General features: G+C 31.0%; 1 protein-coding gene across 1 annotated transcript in view; it reads right to left on the reverse strand.

The window, feature by feature from the left end:
* Window positions 1-26118, reverse strand: part of LOC107441530 (chondroitin proteoglycan 2-like) — a 46558-nt gene that overhangs the window by 5435 nt on the left and 15005 nt on the right. The window contains exons 3-9 of the mRNA XM_016054830.3: window positions 24453-24479; window positions 23118-23372; window positions 21965-22129; window positions 17340-17366; window positions 6831-7010; window positions 4882-4920; window positions 3139-3321 (exon numbers count right to left, since the gene is read on the reverse strand). Coding sequence (XP_015910316.3) covers window positions 3139-3321; window positions 4882-4920; window positions 6831-7010; window positions 17340-17366; window positions 21965-22129; window positions 23118-23372; window positions 24453-24479 — 876 coding nt within the window. The remainder of the gene's footprint in view (window positions 1-3138; window positions 3322-4881; window positions 4921-6830; window positions 7011-17339; window positions 17367-21964; window positions 22130-23117; window positions 23373-24452; window positions 24480-26118) is intronic.

The following is a 26118-nucleotide window of genomic DNA, read 5'->3' on the forward strand; positions in this document are numbered from 1 at the left end:
CTAAGATATTGAACTTTAGATTTAGCATTGGTATCAGATAGATAGATCCAAGCTTCATCAGTTGTAATGAACTTTCGCCATCTGTCCTTACAGAGAAGCTTGTAGAGAGGCCATAAGCGTTGCCTCCTAATCTGCACCGATCTCTCACTTAAATGATGACATTTAGGTTTTTTATGGCATTTTTTCTTCGACTTTTGTTTTAGTTGATAGCTTACAACTTGCTGACTCACGTTAAGAGCTTTAGCCATGCTTGTCTGTATTGGTGGATCCGGTTTTGATGTCATCTTATCAAGCTTCTGCAAATCTGATTTCTTCAATTTGTTTGGCTGTCCACTTCTTTTTGGTTTTGCATTATTTTGCATCGATCCGAGTTCTGAATTCTTGATGCGACAGATATGGCTGAGTGAAATCACAATACCTTTCCTTTTAAAATGGGTTTGTATAATCCTGTGGCTCCATCGAAGTTCTGAAAATGCTTGCACTAGACCAATCAGCTTTTTGTCAAATTTCTTCAAAGGCATTTTTATGATTTTATGAAATAGTATTGCAATTGAAAGTCTAATAACCGAGCTTTAGATCAGTGTGCTATACATGTAAAAAGGTTTTAAAACTTTAGTGGTAGATGACTACAAAAGTGATCCCTATACTTTTTTGTTACCCTGTATTTGGATGCTAAAGTGCACTAGGAATTTAATTTTGCCGGAAATGCCAAGAGCCAATAAGGCACTCCAGGGATCTTTTACATGCCGCATAATCATACGACATGGCCGATGAAGATTTTCTGAGGGACAATAATATTGGTGACGGAAAATTTGGAAGTAGCAGTGAAATTTAAACCTAAATTAAGGACTTCCTTGTGATGAGATTAATAGAAGAGAAACTAACGTAAGAATGTTGGGTTAATGGTTTGATACAAGGTGAGATTGTTTAGTAAGCGAAATCAGATTATTCAATTTTTTACTAAGATTATCTATATAACAGAAATAGGAAAGTCTCAATATGTTTCAGCCAGTTAATAAAGAAGTTCATAAAATCCAAAACTAAATTTATTTGACTCATTTAAAAATTTAATTAAATAAACATATAAATAGATTCTATGCATCATTCCTAATAGTTTCCTAGTTCCAAAATATTCCCTAAAGAATCTTTTAGTAATAAAACGTTTATAAATTTGCGAGTTTGCCTATGTATTGATATCCAGCTCTTTTCTTACTATTAAGTTTTCTTTGCACAGTTTTAATACTTGGTTTAAATTTCTTTCGAACACTCTATTTCTTTATCTGTTATGTATTAATATTTCAATCAAATACAGTCGAACTTCTATTTAACGAACTTCCATTTTGCGAGCTTCTCTATTTTGCGATTTTTTTCGAAGAAATAAAAACATTTTGGAAATTTTTTCGTAAAATAACTTCCAAATTGCGAAGTGAATTTTCTATTTAACGAACTTTTCTTTGAAATCCACTTTTCCTATTTCCCGAAATATTTCAAACTTAATAACGCATTTTATGGGGGAATTGACCCTGAATATACTTTCGCCACCGCTTTTAGAAAAAACAGCCAAATCCCTTTCCCGTTTTGTTTGCATTTCAAACGAAAACTCAGACAAAATTAACGGATTTTATCAGTAGCCATTAAACTTAAGAACGCATGTGGTAATTTATGTTTAAAATTACTTTTACGATAAATGCAGCTGTAATTTCATAAATTAAGCTACTTTTAGTTGAAAATGTATGTAGCATGTATTGGATAATACTTTGCTCTATTCCTGCTTTCCATGCAGATTTATTTTATGGTTAAGATTCATAAAAATAAATAGTAGATACTAGTTTACAAAATACAGGTGTATCAATCGCTATTTTAATTATGTCTAGCGTTTATGAATTTAAAACCTGTTATGTGTTGTTTAAGTATTTCAAAAGGTGATTTTTCTATTTAACGAATTTTTATATAACGAACTTTTTATCGGGATTTAGCGACTTCGTTAAATAGAGGCCAGACTGTATTTTTTTAATCGTATCTAAAGAAAAAGACATACAAATATTAAATTTGAACATTTACTTAGTTATAATATTGGCATTTTCGAGGAATCAAAGAAAATTTAAATCGAATATAATTTTTCGGGAAAGTCCGATATAGGAGTCGTGATCAAAGATTTTAACTACAGAGATCATAGCTTTAATTCTATTGGTCACTATCCGATCTGTGGTCCTATCAGTCACGGAGAATCTCGATACCTTTTTCAATTGCGTACAAAATTATTACTTTTCTTCAATGAAATTTACTAATAAACGGAGTTTTATCTTGAAATAAATGTGCTGTGGTATTGAACTGTCGTTAAATTCGACAAAATATAGGCTAAAAATGTCATTTAAGAAAGACTTGTAGCCCCACTCGTTATAACTTGAAACCAAATTTACAGAATGTTCACATACAAAATGCTCTTAAAGTTACATATAACAGTAGACCGTGTAAAAGTTGTGACAAATTTCTTGTAGAGTTAGGGCACATCATCAGGATTAAAATCGCACAAAAAATCATGCCTGGAAATGTCTTCATACGCGGCTAGGGGTGCTTACCCTATTATGATCTGTTCAGAAGCACGTAAGGAAACAGTTCTTAATATGAAAGCGCCTCTAGTGGCGTATGATGACATTCCCTGGCATGGGTTTATGTGCAGTTTTAATTCTGATGATGCTCCCTTACTTCTCCATAAAAGGTTGTAGCAACATTTATACGACTCCCTGTCATATATTTTTCGAACTTGTTCATTTCAACAAGAAACAGACTAAAAAGGTCATTTAAAAAAATCTGTCGCTTGAAGAGAGAAGCCGATTGCAGATTTGAAATCGGTGACGCAAAAATATTTAAGATCTGTTAAAAAATCTCATACAACGGAAGAAAAAAAAATTACTCACCGGTTTAATTTAAAATATAAGTAAATTATGATTAGTTAATTTGAGCTTATACTTATTAATTTTTTATAACCTTATATTTGAAAACAAAACAAAAAAAAAATCAAAATTTGGGATAGGGCCGAGCGCTTAATGCCTAATGATAAATCAGGTACTCTTAATAAATAAATTCTCAATTAGTTTATTGCTAAATAAATTTAGGAAGAAAAATGAAATAACTTACGTTTGCAGCCTACGACTTTAGGTAAATCACATTTTATGTTGCGTATATCAAACACTAAACCTTGTGGACATTCCTGAAGGTAGGCCATACCATTGACGCAGAAATAGAAGCTACTGCAATTGGCTTCATTTTCAAATATTCCATCCATCTTTGGACAGTATTTGCTTTTTGCATTCCTTCGAGCTAGGGAGGAAAACCAAAATAATTTGATTTAAGTATTACTAATCTACATCAGCGGTTCCCAATTTTTTCCGGCTACTATAACCTAGTCAAGTAATGAATTTATTTTTGGTGCCAAATTATTAGACACACTATGAGATTCTATGTAAAATCTTAATTGTCAGGTCATACTATGCAGCTTTATTGTTTTTACTTGACTGAAACCTGTTTGCACTTGCTTATGTTCGTGTATCAATTGATTTGATTAGCTGATATATTATTTAAATTTGATGATTAGATTATATATTATATAAATATGGAATATTTATTATATCCGGTAGAATTTAGTCCTAATTTCTAGACTCACTGTTATTTTTTAATAATTACATGTCTTGCAGGTGTGTGTACGCAATATTTTTATATTTAAACATACATGTAATGGATTTTTATTCAGGAGATTTTTTTATATACTTCCTATTTTTATTTATTGTATTGCATTACAATGTTAATCAATTGATAGATTAACGTAAACAAATACAAACCGGTTTCACCCGCTTAAAAAACAATAAAGCTGTGTTGTATCACCTAATAATTAAGATTTTACAAAGAATCTTATATTGTATCTAATAATTTGGCTCGAGACTGTACATGAGAAGGAAGAAAAAAAAGACAAATTACGATTTATTCAAAATGAAAACTTAAAAGAACTGTTATAAACGTTAAAAATGGTTTTGGAAAAAAACATATTTCTTTATTAAAGAACTTAGTTATTATATTTTAATAAAAAAATAGGAAAGCGCGATAGGGAATACTAATGTAATATTTTATAAGTACTTGTACTTTTCATAATTTGTTCAATATATTGTTATAAAAATATTATATTTTCCTTTCAAAAATGCTATGCCTACTTCATTTGTATAGTTCGTTCACCAGGAGTTGGCACTTGGCTCCACCTCCTCGGACGAAGAGTTCATTTCTGCGCGGGAGTAAGAGGAGAAATATCTCCGCGCTTCAAATTGAGACAACCCTTAATGCGCACCAACGCAAAAAGTGAATTATTTTTCAATCACTTACTTCGCTTTATCATCTGTTATTATACTTTTCGTTACTCTAGCTAATTAAATATATTTTAAAATTAAAAACTGCTGTTTTCCCAGCAGAATGTCTCAAAAAGGACAGACTACTTATTCTAAAGAGAGAAATATCAAATTTATGACATATTTAATGTTTAAAAAATGCACGTAAAGATTGCGAGATAAATATTTTGTCATACGATCGCCAAATAGCAACCTTTTTCAGGATCGTTCACATCCTTCTCCCGAAAATAGGGAAATAGTATCGTCGGATACCACGTGATGAAGGCGGAGCCAAGTGCCAACTCTTGGTGAGCGAACTATATTTCACTTGCCGATTTCATAAAGGCAACCGAAGCATTAAATGAATTATAGGATGGATCTAATAATCACTGGTGGTAAAAAAAATACCGACTGATCGAACCTCTTTAACTCTTCCACGGAACACCATTTGGGAATTGCTGCTCTACTAAATCAAAATCATTGCAATAGGTAATAAAGTAATATATACCTGATTGTGTAGGAGGGGGCTTAGGTTTTTCTTCCTTACCTGAAAATGTGTTTTTGTTATTAGCTGCAATTAAAATAAATAAATAGATAGTTTAGATAAATTTTAGTCAAATGCTATTTAATTGATACATTTTGAGAGCAATTGCAACAATGATAATGATATTCTTTCATTTTTTATCAATTTCCTCATAACTTTTAAATAAACATTACGACAAACTTATTGCGATATATACCATTAGATATTACCTGAGTTTTAATTTATAATTAATTTATTTTTACATCAATACGAAATTTAAAATGTTGGTGACAGTTATTAACTGGTAATTTAAATAAATAGATAGGGTTTAATTCTTCTGTGTCATAAAACAACCAAATAATAAAATGAACCAGAAAAGTTTTGTACAATTTTTGTGTCACATAACTTTTATTTTTATAATGTTGTCAAATTTATATCAATACATCGATTAGAAAGTTGAAATTTAAACATTTTAGGTAGNTAGTAAATCTCTATTGTGTCTATTTAATTGATACATTTTGAGAGCAATTGCAACAATGATAATGATATTCTTTCATTTTTTATCAATTTCCTCATAACTTTTAAATAAACATTACGACAAACTTATTGCGATATATACCATTAGATATTACCTGAGTTTTAATTTATAATTAATTTATTTTTACATCAATACGAAATTTAAAATGTTGGTGACAGTTATTAACTGGTAATTTAAATAAATAGATAGGGTTTAATTCTTCTGTGTCATAAAACAACCAAATAATAAAATGAACCAGAAAAGTTTTGTACAATTTTTGTGTCACATAACTTTTATTTTTATAATGTTGTCAAATTTATATCAATACATCGATTAGAAAGTTGAAATTTAAACATTTTAGGTAGAGGCTATGTAATTTATACTCAATTTCGAGAGTTATTGTATCAATGATAATAATATATTTCCATTTGCATCAATTCTGTCAAAAATTTTGAATAAACCTTAAGACTAACTTATTGCGACATTTAATGTAAAACTTTAGATATTGATTGTGTTTCGATTTAATTAACTATTTAATTTTTACATAAATCCAAAATTTAGAAGGTCTGTGGTAGTTCATGTTTGAAAAAGTAAGATAGCAGCTTTCTGGATTTTTTTATAACCCTTGGACGCAGCATTTTTGTTTATTATATTCTTCATATTTTTTTTCATTTTTTTTGCATTAATTTCAGGTTAAAATAAATGAAAAATATTATATTTAGCATATTAATAATTTATGGTTATAAAAAACATCATGAAATACTGCTTTTTTTTCTGCGTTAAAAAACAAAATCTTCGAAACACGTCTCACTTCCTTGCAACTTTTCAAATTTGCACTTATTTGCAGTATAAATTTACACTTATTTGCAGTCTATATCTAAGAGAAATTCGTCATTGAAATTTCTTTAATTTACAAATTCATTTGGTGATAATTTTTTTAATTTAAATGAAAAAAAAATTCTAACTACATTTTTTAGATTTTATATATTAGTACAAATATAAGTCCGATAATCTAACAGATTTTTTTTAATAGCTATAAGACTATTTTTAAAAATTAAAAAATACCAAATATATTGTTGCTTGTAATTAGAGCTTTCGAAAAAAAATATATAATAGGGACATCTATGCCAAAGGGTTAATGTGTTCAAGTTATTATATAAAAACTGCACATAGTTTTGTAAACCTTTTTTGTTCTTAGTATGAGTGAATAATTATGTCTATTAATTTATTCAAAGCATCGTCAATTAGAATATAATAGTTTTTGCTAATTTTTTAAACTTCTTGTACTGCCAAAAATCTCATTAATTTGACTAACACAATGTGATGTGTTTTCTATAACAAAATATAACTAACTAAATATCAATTTTTTCTCATTATTACTTTTACCCAATAAACCTACAAGGCAAATAATACTCACTTTTGCAATTAGCGTATTTTGGAAACGTGCATTCAGTTTTTTTACTATTGAAATGTAATCCTCTGGGACACTCTTGCAAATGATATTCACCACCATTGCACATGTAGAATGTGCTACAATTTGAACTGTTTTGGAATATTCCAGTCGGTTTGGGACACTGTTTGCTTGGAATATATTTACCTGGAATGGATATATACATTAAAAGTACCTATATTAATTAGTAAAATTATAATGCGAAGGATTATTATACGAATACCTCTTAAAACAAGGACTATTTTACTTAGTTTTCTGCGTAAAAACAAATAGCACACACAGACCCTAGCCAAATTATTAGACTCATTTTGAGATTCTATGTAAAAATTTTATTATCAGGTGATACTACTTACTTATCAGGTGATACCATTTATTGTTTTTACACGACTGAAACCGGTTTGCACTTGTTTACGTTCGTGTATCATTTGATTTAAATTAGATAATTTATAATATAAATTCGATGATTGTATAAATCAGACGATATATTACATAAATATAGAATATTTATTATTTCAGCTATTATATTAGTATATTATAATAATTAAACCAAATTATTAGACGCACTGTGGGTTTTTGATAATTACATGATTTGCACGAGTTTGTATACAGTACTTTTATTTTTAAACATACATGTAATGGGATTTTATTCAGGAGATTTTTATATACTTCCTGTTAGTATTTATTTTTAACGTATTGCATTACAATGTTAACCAATTGATACACGAACGCAAACCGGTTTCAGCCGTGTAAAAACAATAAAGCTGTATAGTATCATCTGATTAATTAAGATTATCCATAGAATCTTATAGTGCGTATAATAATTTGGCCACGGTCTGCACATGCATAGAATAAAAGTTAAAATAGAAATACTAGATAGAACAAATAATTGTCTTACACATGGAACACGCTTAACCACTGTTAATAGTTTTAAGATGTTTAAATGAAGGGTGTTCTTTAAGACCGCCTTTAATATGTGCTTTTAGAATCCTTAAGAAAAATGAAGGTAAGGTATACATTTTGGGGATTGAAAATTAATCTAAGCTAAGAAGAATAAAAACACTATCGAAAATCTGACAAATTGCTGTACAAAAAGATGGATTTAATAAACAACAAGACAGGTATGATTACAAAAGAGTTGAAAGAAGATTACAGTATATTCTAGTGTATAAGTCGACAATTCAAATTCCCAAAATTTTACGGAAATCAGGGGGTTGACTTATACAACGTTAATAAAGTCGGATGTAATTATATTATGTTATTATGTCATAATATATTATGTTATAATATTAATGCATCATAAACAATGAGATAGATATGAGTAACTCTGTTCAAATTTACTCCTTTTAAAAACTATTTTAAATTTGCTATGTACGATTTATTTTGCATTTTCTGTCATCATATTTTCATTACGCATAAAAAAAGATTTCTCTGTTTTTCATTTGAGGGTAAATATATGAGAGAAATAATTTTAACTTGAGAAAGTTTGCGGGCAATAATTTTTTTACGTTTTTCAATTTTAAAAATTTTTTATATTTTGTTTTTTTAAGTGGTTGACTGATACACTCGATGTACCAGAAATATATCTGAATCAAATGTAAGAGTTCATTTTATACAACGTATCGACTTATAAACACTTTCTACCTCCAATTAAACCTGTTATGACATTTATTAAACGCGCCTTCTTTAATTCTCATTTGTGAGATTTTGACAACGTTTTCTTTTCCCCTCTTGTTTGCAGATTAATTTGCAAACCCCTAAATGTATACTTTTTTGCTTTCAGTTTTGCTAAGTTTTTTATTTTTATTATAACCGTCGTTGAACAGCAAACCCAATTTTATGGGTTTACGACTACTAATGTTCAACTCGTAGCCTTGTAATTTTGAACCTAATCCAGAAGACAAGGGAACTCCTGGATCGAGTATCGGGAGAAATTTGCCTTCGTGGAGGATTTTTTGATGGAGCTAACCCGCATTTGCGTTACATGGAGAGGAAGACCACTAGAACCTCCCACAGTTAACCTGTGGCAAAGGAACTCTAAACCATGATCCGTCTACCACGGAGGATATTTCACGTCAGCACTGTGGTCGGTGCAAGCCGGATGCGGAATTCGACTGGGATTCGAACCAGGTTCGCCGGTTTGGAAGGCGAACGCTCTATCCCCTGAACCATCGCGGCTCTTTGCTAACGATTGTAAAAATATATATATAAACGGCTCTTTCTGAATTACTTTGTATAGGAAAATAAATATTTTAATATTATGGAAATCGGATTGTTTGCAATGTAATTACAAATTTTTCTGATATTACTGAATTCTTCAGAGTTCGATCTTTTGTTTTGATTTTTTTAATATCAAAACTGTAAAATCAATAAAATCTTGACTATGAAATCTTTGGTATAAGCCGATAAAATGCAGTTTCATTAATATCGAGATAATATAGCTAATTCGTGGGGGAACGGTTTATTATTTTCTAAAGGTTGAATCAAGAGGAAAAATAGGTATGGATATGTATATATGAGATAAACAAACTTTCCTTGACTACCATAACCTATATTAACATTTATAACATATATATTTGACCTTAGTAAATCTCTATTGTGTAATAATACATATCTTCGACCTTACGATTAAACGGATTTTAATAAAAAATTTCGAGAAAGTTTAAAGTTTATACAGTCAAACCCCGCTATAGTGAACTTTCAAGGGACCGAAATTTCGGCTCACTATAACCGGGAGTTCACTATTTCCGTTACGCAGGCAATTTAACTAATGATTCCCAAACTTCTCCCCTTTATTACACATTATTCAAATAAATGACTGAAAAACATTATGTGGTAGCAAAAATTCTGCTATTTTTCATCAATCTTCATCTTGCGTACAAAAAAACAAAAAACAAATTTGTAATCTTTAGCTGATGAGCAATCCTCAACATCAGATAAGGAAACACTTCCCGACTCTCAGATAATTTTTCCTGAATTTCTGTTATTCTGCTTTCTAAACCTGTCTAACCTGCCATTCGAGCACATAAAAGTAGTTTCATAAAATCTCGTAGCAAATTCATCGACATTTGTCCAGATAGTGGAAAATTGCGGCCTCTTCGATTGGTGAACCACTTCAGTAATGCTTCTTCAGCATCCTTGTGATCTGCTTTTCTCAACTTTTTTCTGCCATCTAAATTTTTTTCATGAGCAGAAATTATTAATTGCATATTTTCCCATATGTTACAAGCTGCAGATATGGTTAGTTTATATTCCCTGAAAATATCAGCTTGACTGCATCCATTTTCAATTTTTCTGATTATGCCCATTTTATCATTAATGGAGAACGTTTTACGTTTACTGCTCGCCATAGTTAAATTTGAGACACTTGTTTGCAGGATTTTTTCAACTGAACTGAGAGCAGGAAGGAGTTGAAATGAGGGTCTTATCAACACATATTAATGCCCTACCCTTTGACCAATAATGAATAATTACTCATTCCCTTTGATAGAAAATGCATAGTGATCCCACTGACACCTTAAAGGTGGATCATCTGCCTGAGTTGGAAACATCTGTTTGGTTTGTTTAGGGATGGGAAAGTGAGATAAAAGAAGCAAACAAGAAAAATGATTATCGCTACATTCCCCTCTATAGATGGTTCTGAAAATCGGTATATGTATTTATTTTGAAGTAGAAATTTCAAAATTATTACAAAAAAAAATGGAGAAAAAAATTCTGTCGAAGTCAGAAAAAAGTTTATTACATCCAACTTCCTCACTTTTTTAGTTCACTATATCCACACAAAAAATAACATTATGCGTGTATATCAAGGCACGGGACCGAACATTTCGTTCACTATATCCGGGAGTTCACTATAAGCCGTGTTCACTATTGCGGGGTTTGACTGTACTTCAATAAATGCTCAATTCGAACATCCTTTTTTAAGTGACATGTTCAACTTCCTAGCCTTGCAATTTTGAACCCAATTCAAAAGACAAGGGAACTCCTGGAGAATTGGGAGAGATTTCGCTTTCGTTGAAGACTTTTTGATGGAACTAAAACGCATTTGCGTTACACGGAGAGTAAAACCACGAAAACCTACGGCAAGTTACTTTTTACCCATGATTCGTCTACCATTGAGGATATTGTATATCAGCACTGTGGTCGGAGCGAGCTGGGTGCGGAAAAGTTATCGCAGGGATTCGAACCCGGTTCACCTCATTGGAACGCGAGCGTTCTATCCCCTGAGCCACCACGGCTCAAATCAATTTATTTTACTTTATTTTATATCCGTTGTTGAGCAGCCGACCCAATTTTGGGTTGATGACTACTAAGCCTTGTAATTTTAAGCCCAATACAAAAGACAAAGGAACAAGTATTGTGAGAAATTTGTCTTCGTGGAGGACTTTTTGATGGAACTTACCCGTAAATGCGTTGCATGGAGAGGAAAATCGCTGAAACCTCCCACGGTTAGCCTGACGGCAAGGGGACTACTTCTAGCCAATGATCCGTCTACCATTGAGGATATTTTGTGTCAGCACTGTGGTCCGTGCGAGCCGGATGCGGAAATCGTAACGGCCAGTCATCGCTTTGATTCAAACTCGGTTCACCTCATTGGAATGTGAATTATTTATCTCCTGAGCCACTGCGGCTTAAGTTAATTGATTGAAAATGTACAATATACATCCAGTTTAAAACTTGCCACCTTGGTTAGTTTTTAATTAGTAAAATTCTTAGAAATCGCTCAAACATGCTATGGTTTCGGAGTTTTTTTCCTTTTTTTTTTGATGGAGATCTGCGGTGTTTTTTTTTTTTTCCTTTCTTTTTTTTCTTTTTGTGTTGATGGGGTGATGATCTGCGGTTTTTTTTTTCTTTTGGTGGTGATGAAGTGGTGATCTTCGAGACTAAATACTTTCGACATGGTGGTCCTTGAAAATCAAAAGATTGGCTACAATGGCGACAATAAAAGGTTCCCAATTCTTTTCAGCTACAGAACTCTAAGCAATCGAACTTCTTTTGGCTTATTAAAGAGAGTTCATTAGCAAGTGTGTATATGCTAATAGAAAAAAAAAATACACTACAAATTAATTTAGGTACATTTAATGTGAAATACGAAATTATTTTTATTGTTTCATCAATAATTGTCTTAAAATTAGATTTTATGTTAGGTAGTTGAATTCCCTAGTCTACAGCAGCTTCTAGCTTAGTAGTTTTTGACATACGCATAAATCAATTTTGAATACAATTAGCTGAATCACGGTTACGGAGAACACTTATAAACTGTGATAATTTTTATCAAAAAAATTAATTCTTCATTCTTGAAATTGAGAATTTTATTTTGAATTTTAAAGTTCGTTGGGAAACACTGATGCAATCATCTGTAAATGCATGTCATTTTAGTAATCCTTTCAATATGTTGTTTTTGCAAGAAAATATTTTTTTATAATTGGCCATTTCTTTTTATTGACATTTTACTAATATAATATCATGAAACTAACAGTTGGGCTGAAAAGTTCGTTGACTGACACATAGATGGGGCTATTATTATTAAATATCTATGATTTTTAGTTAGTTCTAACCTTTGAAAGACACGTGTATAAATTTGACAACTGTCGTCGGACTATTAGTTTGTGAGATATAGTATTTTTAGTAAAGCAACTTTTGTTAGTTTAAAAACAATGGATAAAAAGGAATTTCGTGTGTTTTTAAAGCATTGCTTTTTAGCGAAAAAAATACTCTTGAAGCCAAGGCTTGGCTTGGGAAACATTATTCGGACTCTGTACAAGGAAAATCAACCATTGAGCAGTGGTTTGCTAAATTTAAACGAAACGAAATGAGCACCGACGACGATGCACACAGTAGTCGCCCCAAAGAGGCTGTTACAGACGAAAACATCAAAAAAGTCCACAAAATAATTTTAGATTACCGTAAAGTGAAGTTGATCAAAATATCTGAGACTCTAAAGATTTCAAAGGAACGTGCTGAACATATCGTGAATGAATATTTGGGTATGCGAAAGCTCTAGGCAAAGTGGGTGCCGCACAAGCTCCCAATTGGACAAAAACAACAACGAATTGATGATTCTGAGCTGTGTTTGAAGCTGTTTAATCGTAATAAACCCGAATTTATGCGTCAATATGGGACAATGGGTGAAACATAGCTCCATAATTTCACACAGGAGTCCAATCGACCGTCAGCCGAGACGCACCAACGAACCAACTGCACGAGACGAACCAACTCCAAAGCGTGGAAAGGCGCAACAGTCAGCTGGCAAAGTTATGGCGTCAGTATTTTGGGATGCTGATGGTATAATATTCATTGACTTTGTTGAAAAGGGAAAAACCATCAACAGCGACTATTACATAGCGTTGTTGGAGCGTTTGAACTACGAAATCGCAGAAAAACGACCCCATTTGAAGAAGAAGAAAGTGCTGTTTCATCAAGACAATGCACCGTGTCACAAGTCAATGAAAACGATGGAAAAATTATATGAATTGGTCTTCGATTTACTTCCGCATCCACCGTATTCTCCAGATCTGGTCCCCAGCGACTTTTTCCTGTTCTCAAACCTCAAGAGAATGCTTGCTGGAAAGAAATTTGGAGCTGATGAAGAAGTAATCACCGAAACAAAGGCCTATTTTGAGGTTAGAGACAAATCGTACTATTAAAATGGTATCGACAAATTATATGACCGCTATAATCGTTGTATCGCCCTTGAAGGAAACTATATTGAATAATAAAATGGATTTTTTTCTATGTTAGCCTACGAACTTTTCAGCCCAACTGTTAACTTGAATATTAGATAAAAATTCGATTATTGGTTGGGCACAAATCTATTAGAAGTTACAAAACTATTTACAAGTTAAAAAAAGAGTTCCAACTCACGGAGCCCTTGTGTCCTTTCCACGGAAACTTAGGGTTACGCGGAACCCCTTTCGGGAACCGCTGAAGTAACATTTCTGATGACAAACCTGGAATTTTCTTTTTCTGCCAACACCAATTTGATCTTTCATTCGAAATTTTTCTCATAAATTTGGTTAAATTGAAGGCTAATCCAGAGAAAATCAAAAACCATCTCTACTTTCTATACTTATTAATTTCCCTAATTAAATAATTAACCAAATATTTTGTAAATAAAGTAAAACTATTTTAATTTGACGGAAAGGTTCTGACATTATTTTTTAGTTTGAGTACAATTAAAGTGTTCATAAAGGATTTAAGAGATTCCAAAAGTGACATTTTACTTCAAATTAATCCTTAATATTGTTTCGAGAGAGGTAGGTGCAAGCATCTGCAATTTCCATTGGATAACATAATACTTAGAATCATCTTATTGGCTATACAGGAGTTCTCTGTTACTTTCTTAATCAGTCTGAAATGTGGCTAATCATCATATCATCCCAAGTGCTTATGAATTTTTTATTTATTATAATATTATACGAAAATTTTAATTAAAAATAAGTAATTCTTAGAAGAGATATTAAATATCTAAGTTAAATACAGCTCAGAGTTAGAGTATTTATTGTTATTTTTTAATTAAGGCATATTTTTGGGAATTCGAACTTAGGATATTTTGTATTTTTAACCTTTCCCCTTTATGTTCAAATTACTACAGTTCTTCCGAATAACTTCTTTGTTTTGTCTTTTGAGTTTTTCTGCAATATAATACCGCCAAAACTAAATATAGCATACAATAATTCTTAAGAATATAAACTACAATTATAATCTAGATCAGTTTAAATTTTAGAAGGCGGTTAAAGATTTTAAACGTCAATTATTCTAATCATTTTACCTCTAGTTATTTTTTAATGATTGAAGGTTATTGAATGTGATTGAAGAACGGAATGTTCTTCAATGCTTAAAAATTAATAAAAAACAAAACATTTAGAAAATTTTCTTTATTTCATAAAAATCATCCAATTAATATAAAACAATTCTGCACTGTTGCATAATTATATTGAAATACAATTCTCATTCTCAAAAATATTCGTCACAATTATGAAATAAGTTTCACTTTAATAAACAACAACATTATGCAATGTTGGTAAAGTGTTTTCACACAGAAATAAATAAACAGAAGGGCATCTATATGTACACATGGAATAATAAACAAAATTGTTAAAAAACATATTCAATTTTTTAAAATTTTTAAATTTAAGCAAATTTTAATATATTCTTAGAAGTACTGAGAAACTTTGAATTCTAGTTTAAAACCATTTGTAATAAATTAAAAAAAATTACATTTAAATTTAATGAGAATATGAAAAATTTAGATTTAAAAAAACATTTTGTACTAAAAATGTATATTTAAATGTAAATCAGTACATGCATTAATGTTCAGAAATTAGTATTTAAGTGAGAGAAATAAAACATTATCAGAAACTGACGAACCATTATATGGATCGGTCAGAGCAAAATTCAGTTTATTTGTTGTTTGGAACTAAAATGTTCGGAAATGCTTCTAAGCTTTATCCTTAAATAAACTGAAATAACCATTCAGATATCTGTAACATTTTTTTTCTCAAGTAAATATTAATTTACAACCCCTATCGAAAATATTTTTTACTTTATTTTTTTTTTACAGTGGTTTTAAAATGTACATTAGAATGATAATTATGGAACATACAGTGAAAACACATAATGGGACATGTAGTAGAACTCTTTCACAGAATTCTCAAAGTGTATTTTAAAACAGTAGGCAACAAGATTTACCACCTTCTAAAAATTTAAAATGACCTAAACCCATTTCTTACAACATGAAATGTAAGTTGTTTTGAAAAACTAAGACGAAAATTACATGCAGTGTAAAGTAATAAGTTAAGGATTCTTAACGTAAAATTCTCTGCATCTGAAATTTGACTGCGAAAATGCCAACTACAAAATAAATGTTTCACGTAATTTATTTTTTTAGCATTTACAAGCATATTTTACGAACAAGAAATGAAAATCTTCAGTAATATGGTGCGTTAGAATGACCTGACACAGAAAATTGCTTAAATATATTACTCGCTTGGCGTCATTTTGACGGCAATACCCTATAATGGAAATTTTTTTTACTTCTAAGAGAATAGGTCAAATAAAGTGAATTAATAGAAATAATCAGTCTCCAAAAAAGGAAATATCGTAATAAATAAAAATCAATAAATTAAAACAATACAGTTTTGGGACTCATACTGTTAACTAGAATGTTATAAACATAGAAAACTGATATTAAATATGTACTATAAATTATAAAATGATACTTGCTAGCAAAACGCATTCTTTCTGACACCTTGCATAAAAAATACATAATTTTCTGCAATCACCACTGTTTATATTGTTTCAAAATCCGGTTTTTAAAACAAAATATATATTAAGGGGTCGCAAATAAAAACTGAAGAGGAAAAAAACTTATTCAAAATATGACGAATCACTTGTGAGGAAGGCAAAAAGCAAAACTAGTTTGATTGCTAAATGAAATTCGTTGGTATGACCTCTTTTCAATTTCGTTTTTTTTCCCTGTTCCGCCTCCTCAATAGTGAACGGTCAGATTTCAGATCAGTTTCTTTCCTCATCTTAAATATCATTTAGTGACACCCAAAGTGCATATAATTTTACTAAATTTTCGGCAGCAGTTCTAAATAAATATTTTAAGAGCGGTCATTACTAAATACCTTATGTATCAAAATAATTAGCATTTACCAACACTGTCCCCCGAGATGTTCGTTACATGCTTTATATCCCTTTGATACAGAATCTTTATTAAAAAAAAATTTTTTCATAATTACTTTTTCATTATTTTGTATTAATTTATGATTATGAAATACAACATGAAACACCGGTGTTGTTTTCTGCATTAATTATAAAATCTTCCAAACAATAATTTTTTTAAATTTGTACTTAATTGCAGTTATTTAGATCTAAGAGAAACAGTTATATGTCATTGAAATTTCTTTAACTTACGAAATACATTATTGATAAATTTTAAAATAGAAATTTTAAAAAATTCTGAACAATTTTTTATTTAATATTTTAATATAAATATAATTCCGATAATCTAACAGATTCTTTTTAGTAATTGTTAGACTGTTTTTTATAATTAAAAAATGCCAAAATATATATTTTCATGGAATTAGAGCGTCAGGAAAAAAATATATAAAAGAGACACCGGTGTCCATTCTGCGAGTATTAAAAATATAAAAGAAACCTTTTACTTATGAAATACGAGCCTACTGCCACAATCTACGTCTTTTTCATAAGCACATGAATGCTTAAAATCGTCGAATAACAAACCCGGGGGACAGGATTTCAGTTTTACCTCTCCGTCATAACATTGGTAAAATGATTTGCAATTTTCAGCATGTGCAAATAAACCTCTTGCCTTGGGGCAAACAGACTTGACACTTGCCGCAGCTAATGCCTTCATCTCGTCGTCGTCATTATCAGTTCCGCGTGATTTAGAGCTTTCTATGTACTTTATAATAACAGTAGGTTTCTTATGATCATCATCTTTATAATTACCTGATTTGTCTTTCTTTTTTCTTTTGGCTGAAAAAGATTTTAAAAAAAAACAAGCTATTATTTTTCACAAATATAAAAAGTAATATTAAACATAATTATGTATTTTTAAAAGGGAGAACAAAATGAATGAACAAGTACAAAATGTAATATGCAGGATGTTTCTTAATCATCACCCTTAATGTTTATTTTTAGAATCCTTGTCAGAAGCGAAGTGTTTAAAAATAGGCACGTCCACGGTCGCAAATTGATGTTTATGCAAGCAAGAACACAAAGAGGTTCTCAAAATCAAACTAATCGCTATAGAAGACGATAGAATTAAAAACATCAAAACCTAAAAAAAGTTGTTTCTGGAAATCAACTTTCTTATCGGAATCATACAGCAATCAAAGAGGTTTTGATTTTTTTTAATTCTCGGCTTCTCCATTAAGGATGCGTCATGTGTTAATAACTGTTTTTGCTTTTTCCCCTGGCTTAGCTATTAAGTTCCTATTAACAATATATTACTTTATTTTGTTGTTATTTCTTTTTTCATTTAAATTCTCAGCAAGAATTTTAATAATATGAATTAAGGACAGTGGCTACAGGACACCCTAACCTGTATGTGAAGAACAGTGTGCAGAGGCTGGAATTGTGGAGGGGGGGAGAGACGGCAGGATACAAATCCATAATCCGGGAAGAATCATGTTTCTCCACTTGATCTTTTAATAAGAACAACATCTACAAGTTAAGTAAATTGATAGCCCAATATTTTAAACCAATTGATGCAATGTGTCAAAATTAGATTTGACTTTATTTTACTTTTATTTTAACCGTAGTTAAGCAGTCGACCAAATTTTGGGTATACGACTACAAATGTTCAACTCCGTAGCTTTGTAATTTTGAACCCAATCCAGAAGACAAATGAACTCCTGGATCAAGTATAGGGAGAAATTTGCCTTCGTGGAGGACTTTTTTTATGGAACTAACCGGCATTTGCGTTACATGGAGAGGAAGACCACGAGAACCTCCCGCGGTTAGACTGACAGCAAGGGGAGTCTAACCCAGGAACCGTCTACCACTGAGGATGTTTTATGTCAGCACTATGGTCGGTGCGAGCCGGATGCTGAATTCATATCGATCAGCCACAGCTGGGGTTTGAACCCGGTTCACCTGTTTGGAAGGTAAATGCTTTATCACCTCTGAACCACCGCGATTTTATTTAATTAGTTGACCTAGTTAAAGAAACATTGTATTTTTATTGCTATTAAATCTGCTGCCTGAAAAATTCCGAAACTGAGTTTCTTAGAAATCTATTTAATTAAAAGAAATAGAAAAGTTCATAAGCCAGTGGTATAAGTAGGATGATTCAGAGGATGGACGGAAGAGATTTAAATTTAAAAGTCAGCAGTGTCTGGTTGACATGTATAATATCGACATAATCTGGTTAATACCTATATGGAATGCGTGCAAAATGTCCTCAATGGTAGACGGATCGTAGTTTAAAAATTCAATTTACATCATAGTATATTTATAGGCATTGTTATTTTTTAGATGTTATGTAACTCCTTTAGTATTTGTTAACAAGGGTGCCGGCAGAATAATGTAAAAGGGGGTGCAAACCTGTAACAAACTAACCCCCCCCCCCAAAAATAATTTACAAATATTCTGTTATTACATTTTGTTTTGTTATTACTTATACTTTAATCCGTTAATTTTTTTCAATATACATTTTTTCATTGTTAACAAGATATTAAAAAAAAAAGTACGAATTTCTGGTACTTGCAAATTTTGCCACGAGAAACTATTGATGGCGCTGGCATAGCTACTGACTTTGAAACACAAATAACTACAAACCGTAGTTTCGTATACTAACGTGCTTGTGCACGCTTAAGATTGGTATTTGTTGTGTTGATATTTATTGAGTTTTAGAAGATATATATATATANATATGAGAGAAATTTTTAAAATCACATGCCAGCAATGAAAACAGATACATACTCTCACAAAAAGTGTAAACTATTATTTATTCAATATCTTTTATTGATACGATAATATACAAAGAAAACTTTGATTAAAAATTTTATCCAAACTTTGTGACTTTAAGAAAATTGCAGAAACTTTTAAGAAAGCTTGAAATATTTTCAATGAACATGAAGGTTTTAGAAAATTGCGGGAACGGTTTTATTTACTTACAGCATTTTTTAGCGAAAATGAGCTGTTGTTTTAGAGTGATTTTTATAGTTTTTTCTCAATCAATGTAGCGATTTTTAATGAAAAAAGATTGCAACGGTATGAAAATAAATTGATAATTGTTTTAATCACTTATTGGCATTTATGGCTAGACGCTTTTTTAAGAAAAGTATGTAATGTTTAATTTAACTACTTAGTACAACATAACATTATAAATTCAATGTTTTTTCCTCGATTAAATATTAATTTACGATTCCTAAAGTGTACACTGTTTTGGCTTCATTTTTGACAAGGAATTTTTCTCTCTATATATATATATATATATATATATATATAAAGATCTGCTCTTACCGAATTTCATCACTGAAGCTACAACGTGGTACGCAATGTGATGGAATAGAGAAAATTCTTATGATTCCTTCGAATACATCGATTTAGTAATTGAGGGCACACCGCTTTATCCAGCTGTAGCGGAGGCAATCAAAATTGGCCTAACTCATCCATCTACTCTGTGCACTATTGAACGCACTTTTAGTACAATGCGACGCATCAAAACATGGAATCGGTCTACATTGTCTCACAAGAAATTAAGTAATTTGTGCATGCTCAATGTGCATAAGAAAAGAATCAAAGATGACTCAGAATTCATTGAAAAAGTTATAAACAGATTTGGACAGCAAACAAGACGATTACTATTCTTGTTTGATTAAAAAAAAATTTCATTGTTGTGTATCAATAATTACTTTATTATTTGTTTTTGAATAAAAATATTCTTAAAAGAAATTTTATAACAAAATTGTTTTTCTGCATCCGTTTAATTGTTTAAAAAAAAAGCCAGAGGGGTGCAAGTGCATCTCCTTGCACCCCCCTTCCGGCGCCCTTGTTTGTTAAGACCTACTATATTTATGGCTTTAGTTCGGCACGAATTTAGTTTAATTATATTCATACGGTCTTTACCTTTATGTTTATTTTATGTTAAGAAGATTAGTGTGAGAAAATGTCACCTATCAATGTTAATTTTTATTTTCTAACACGGAACTTAGCTTAAAAAACCATGTTTGTTACTTATTAACAAACTGGAAATTTTATTACAATCTTGCAATGTAACAACTGAGTTATAAGACACTATAAAAAATATTTATATATATACAATAGCAAATTTTTTTATACAAAACAAACATAAATCTTAGATGCTAATTACTAAAAACATAATCCTTGAGCATATAATAATGGAAATATTATACTTGTTCAGAAATATTTAAAATTAAGGCGTTAGAATTAAAACACATAAATATTTTAAATAATGACATTAAAAAATATATTATGAAATTGGAAGAATTTTTAAGCATTAATAACTTTTATTTTTGAAGTTCAGGATTTTGTTTTTAAATGATTATACAGATATTTTGAAAACATGTACATGATCCCGATAAATGATTTTCATAACTTCTCATATGTTATTATAAATACATGACATTGCTTGAATAAGTTTGAAATTAGTATAATATTACACCGAAGAGCCATTACATTATGACCACCCTCCATCTATAACAATGGGCTCGCCCAGGTTTTCATGGTTTCTCGCCCAAGAACAATGTTTTCAAGGGGCACATTCGGACCCATAATCCTCATGGAACAATCCCTGACGTCTGTAAGCTACTTGAACATAGTTGCAGACCAGGTTCACCCATTCATGGCAACAGTTTTTCCTGCTGGTGGTGGTGTTTACCAACAGGATAATGCACCATGTCATAAGGGTCGAATCATCATGGATTGGTTCAAGGAACATTCCAGTGACTTTCCAGTCATATCTTGTCCCCCAAATTCACCTGACCTTAATCCAATAGAGCATTTGTGGTCCTACTTGGAATACCAAATTCGTGCTGCCACGCTACCCTCTCGTAATGTGAGGGAATTGCAGGACCAGTTGGTGAGCGCTTGGTACCAGATACCTCAGACTACCTATCAGCACCTTGTGGAATCAATGCCACGGCGGGTGCTAGCAGTTTTGAGGGCTAAAGTTGGTCCTACAAGTTATTAGCAGGGTGGTCATAATGTAATGGCTCTTCGGTGTATTTTTATATTTTATATACGTCGTTGAACAACCGACCCAATTTTTGGGTTTACGACTACTAATGTTCAACTCCGTAGCCTTGTAATTTTGAACCGATCCAGAAGACAAGGGGACACCTCAATCAATACCCCCAGAGGTATTGATTTTTTATGGGAACATGAAGGACTTTACGACTCGACAGATTTAAAGTGCATCATTCACCATTTACTACACGGGGAGTCTTCGGCCGGCGGGGATCTAAGCCACGAACTCTTGGACATGGTCCCAGTGCCCTACCAACCAGGCTATCCCGGCACAGTATAATATTATTATAACTATTAGGCCCGTTTTTTTTAAACAAATATATTATAAAATATGAAAGATTAGTTAGTAAAAGACTTACGCAGATTGCAAAGAACTTGGCCCTTATAGTTGCACACTTGCAAATTAGGATCGAAGTAAAGACCTTTTTTACATCTTACAACTTTTGGCTTATTGTTGTTGCAGAGAACATATTCATCACAACGATGAGGACTAGGAAACATACCATTTGGACCTTGACACATGTCTGTAAGGGAAAGTGACAGATACTTAATATTGTAAAAAATAAATTGCATCGATTTTAATATCAAGACAATTGGAAGAATATATTATATCCTTTTTAAATATCAAGACAATTTGTACTTAATTAAGAAATATAAAATTTATTAAAATAAATTGTGAAATTGGATATTGAAGTCTGCGCTATTAACATTAAAAATGTGCACACCAGGAGCGCATGCGCAATTACTTCAAAAATTTAAGTATGAGAGCGTACGGGATTAATACATTAATTTGAGGAATATCTCTTATCTTATAGTTAACATAAAAAGATTGCCAACGTCGTGATTTTCAGAAAAAAGCGTTACTTTCTAAGAATAAAAACATCCATGTTTGTTCTATAAACATTTGTATATAATGTGCTCTTTTGTCTTGAACTGTATTTAAATAAAGCAATAAAATAAATTCTGCGAAATTAAACTTGTCTGCGATCTCAAGACAATTGTTGTAGTTCATTTAAGTCTCACTAGAGCTTCACAGTGAGCTATTGGCGACGGTCTGGGAAACAACCTTGAGGATGATCCGAAGACATGCCATCACAATTTTGATCTTCTGCAGAGGGGATGGCACCCCCGCTTCGGTAGCTCGACGACCTACACGCGAAGTCGATCATTTTACGGTAGAACATTTTAACGAGGACCAATTCCACACACCCTTGGTCCCTACGCAGACTGATCCAAGTGGTCACCCACCCGAACACTGACCGCAGCCAGTGATGTTGACTTCGGTGATCTGCTGGGAATTGCGTCTTAACGATCAGTCCACAGTGGGACAACAATGAAAAAAAAACTCAACTGAGGATATATGTAGAAGAAGCTTACTTCTTTATCGCTTTCAACTGGCTTAATCAATTTTTTTAAAAATCAGAATTAAGTATACGCTGATTAACCAAGAACAGGAAACTTCAATTCATGAAAAGTTTTAATCATTATTTAAAAAAAAAAATATTAACTTACTAGAACATTTTGCTTGATTTGGAAAATTGCACATTTTCTTTTCCTTGTCGAACAACAGACCAGGGGCACAGCTTTGGAGTATAGCTTGACCATCAATACAGTTGTAAAATGTTGAACAATCATTATCATTCGGAAACATTCCATTATCTTTCGGACAATAATCAGGAACGCCGTCATCATCATCATCGTGGTGGCGGTGATTATCATGGTCATCATCATATCTAGGTTCAATTTTCTTAGTTTTCTCGTCTTTATCTAGGTTTATTACGAAATGAATTATCTAATTGTAGAAAAAACAGTTAACTGCTACAGAAATTGAGAATGTAAAAATGGTCATTTATCATTATCAACTCGTGATACCGTAAAGGACTCACTCTACAACATCTCTTGCTACTCTCAATAAATTATTTTAGTGTTCGTAATTTATGTGTAATTAAAATCTTGATTAAATTTACCGTGTTTGAACTTGAGAAATTTAATTACTAGCTCGTGATACCGTAAAGAACTCACTCTATAACATATTTTGCTACTCTCAATAAATTATTATATTGTTAATAAGTAATTTGCGTGTTGTTAAAGTCTTGATATCTCTATCTACTCTCAATAAATTATTTTAGCGTCATTAAGTAATCTGTGTGTTATTAAAGTCTTGATATCTCTATCTACTCTCAATAAATTATTTTAGTGTCAATAAGTAATTTGTGTGTTATTAAAGTCTTGATATCTCTAGCTACTCTCAATAAAAGATTTTAGGGTTAATTAGTAATTTGCGTGTTATTAAAGTCTTGAATAAAGTCCTGATATCTCTAACTACATTCAATAAATTATTTTAGTGTTAATAAGCAATTTGCGTGTTGTTAAAGTCTTGATATCTCTATCTACTCTCAATAAATAATTTTTGTGTTAGTAAAGTAATTTGTGTGTTTTTAAAGTCTTGATATCTCTAGCTACTCTCAATAAAATATTTTAGGGTTAATAAGTAATTTGCGTGTTATTAAAGTCTTGAATAAAGTCCTGATATCTCTAGCTACTCTCAATAAATTACTTTAGTGTTAGTAAGTAATTTGTGTGTTATTAAAGTCTTGATATCTCTATCTACTCTCAATAAATTATTTTAGTGTCAATAAGTAATTTGTGTGTTATTCAAGTCTTGATATCTCTAGCTACTCTCAATAAATTACTTTAGGGTTAATAAGTAATTTGTGTGTTAGTAAAGTCTTGATTATATTTACCAAAATGTTATGATTTTTGAATATTATAATTTTTGCTTGAACACTAAGTTAAAAATACTTCAATTAAAACTTTACTTAACTTTTATTAAAATTAAAAGCTTACCGTCATCTGCTGCTGCGAGAAAAACACCTAAAATAATAAAAATATATTTAAAAATCATGTTTATAATCGAGGTTATGTATCGTTTGTAAAAAACATTTGTTTATCTTTGAAAAAAATCATAATCAGATGATTATTATAGGGTTCAATCAAAGTAAAGGAGGAGTTAAAATAAACTTAATGCCCAATTTATTTATTTATCGAAACGGGAATGCGCTTTGTTTGTTTGTTTAAGAACTTCCTTGCAACTTTTTCTTTGATAAACTTGGTTTTGGTGATTTTAACTCTTTTTTCTTGCTTTGATCAATAATGATTCGTTCAATTTTGATAACGTCTTTGTTTTTATCAAATTTAAATTTTAATTTACCGTCTCTTATATGCATAATTTTTAGACGTCGTTTTTTTTCGAAGACTTTAAAAATAGTTCTTTCATAACATGAAATTCAAGCAGCGAGTGTTCATGTATATGAAAAAAAAATGTATGAATCATGTATACAAAAAGAAATGTAAAGAAAATGTTAGGGAACAAATGTTAGGGTTAAAGAAAATGTTAGGCTTATTATCAAATTTTAATTCTAATCAACAAAGATAGTTTATGCCACAAATAAAAATAAAAGAATTTTCATTCAAATACTAGGACATAAGAAAATACAATAAGTTTTTTAAAATTTTTTATATTTTTTTTATTATTATTATTATTTTTTAATCAAAACACCGGACACGAGAAAATGGCAATGATTTTTACCCCTCCTAACATACATAGCGTCAAGGTGCGGTAATAAACTTAACTACTAGTTTATCGAAGAATTAGTCTTTTTTTTTAATTGAATTTATGGAATCACACTTTAATTATTTGGCTTTATTTTAATTCCATAAACTGCTTGGATATTTTTTCTTCAAAGATATCAAATGTTAATAAAAACGTATTTTTCTCTTCACTTAAAGTAAATTACAATTTTATTGAAATACTAGGAGGCTTCGCCCCCTGCTCGCTGGCACTCGCCAACCCCCGGAACTGCTTTCGCAGTTCATTTCGGATTGCTTCGCAATGCAATGCTCGCTTTGCTCGCTCATTGGATACATTTTTAACGTCTAGCTTCTGTATACTTTTTTGAATACTGAAGTTATGAAAACTTTTCACTGTAGAAAATTCTAAACCTGTACATTTCAATATTAATTTCAAATTGCAAACAGTTCACATATTTTGTTTAATCACACTATTCTAAATTTCAGTTGTTGAGAAAAGTAACTGTTGTAAGTTTTGTTTTAAAGTCTTTCCCACCAGATGGCTAAAGCCATGTGTTGTAAAACTGTATCAAATAGTTGTCTGCCACTGAACGCCGGATGTAAAGCATCGACTTCGATGAAGATAATTTTGTATTTTTAATTCTCTGAAGGGAGCCACCCAAATAATATGGAATTTGTAAAATAAATGTATATATTTTTGATTGTTGATGAAGCCCATCTTCTTGTGTTTTCATCAGTGTTCAGAAGCAGAACAATTATAAGTTTTTTATTTTATCACAAAAATATAAAATGTATAAAAAACAAAGAAAACAGTAAGAAAATGAGTACAGTCATAGAAAAAGTTAAAATTATTATATAGTATTTGTCAGTTAAAATAAAACTTTTTGTTTAAGTCATTGCTAACAATTACTATATTATAATT

This window comes from Parasteatoda tepidariorum, chromosome 6 (assembly GCF_043381705.1).
Source record: "Parasteatoda tepidariorum isolate YZ-2023 chromosome 6, CAS_Ptep_4.0, whole genome shotgun sequence".
Taxonomy (NCBI): domain Eukaryota; kingdom Metazoa; phylum Arthropoda; class Arachnida; order Araneae; family Theridiidae; genus Parasteatoda; species Parasteatoda tepidariorum.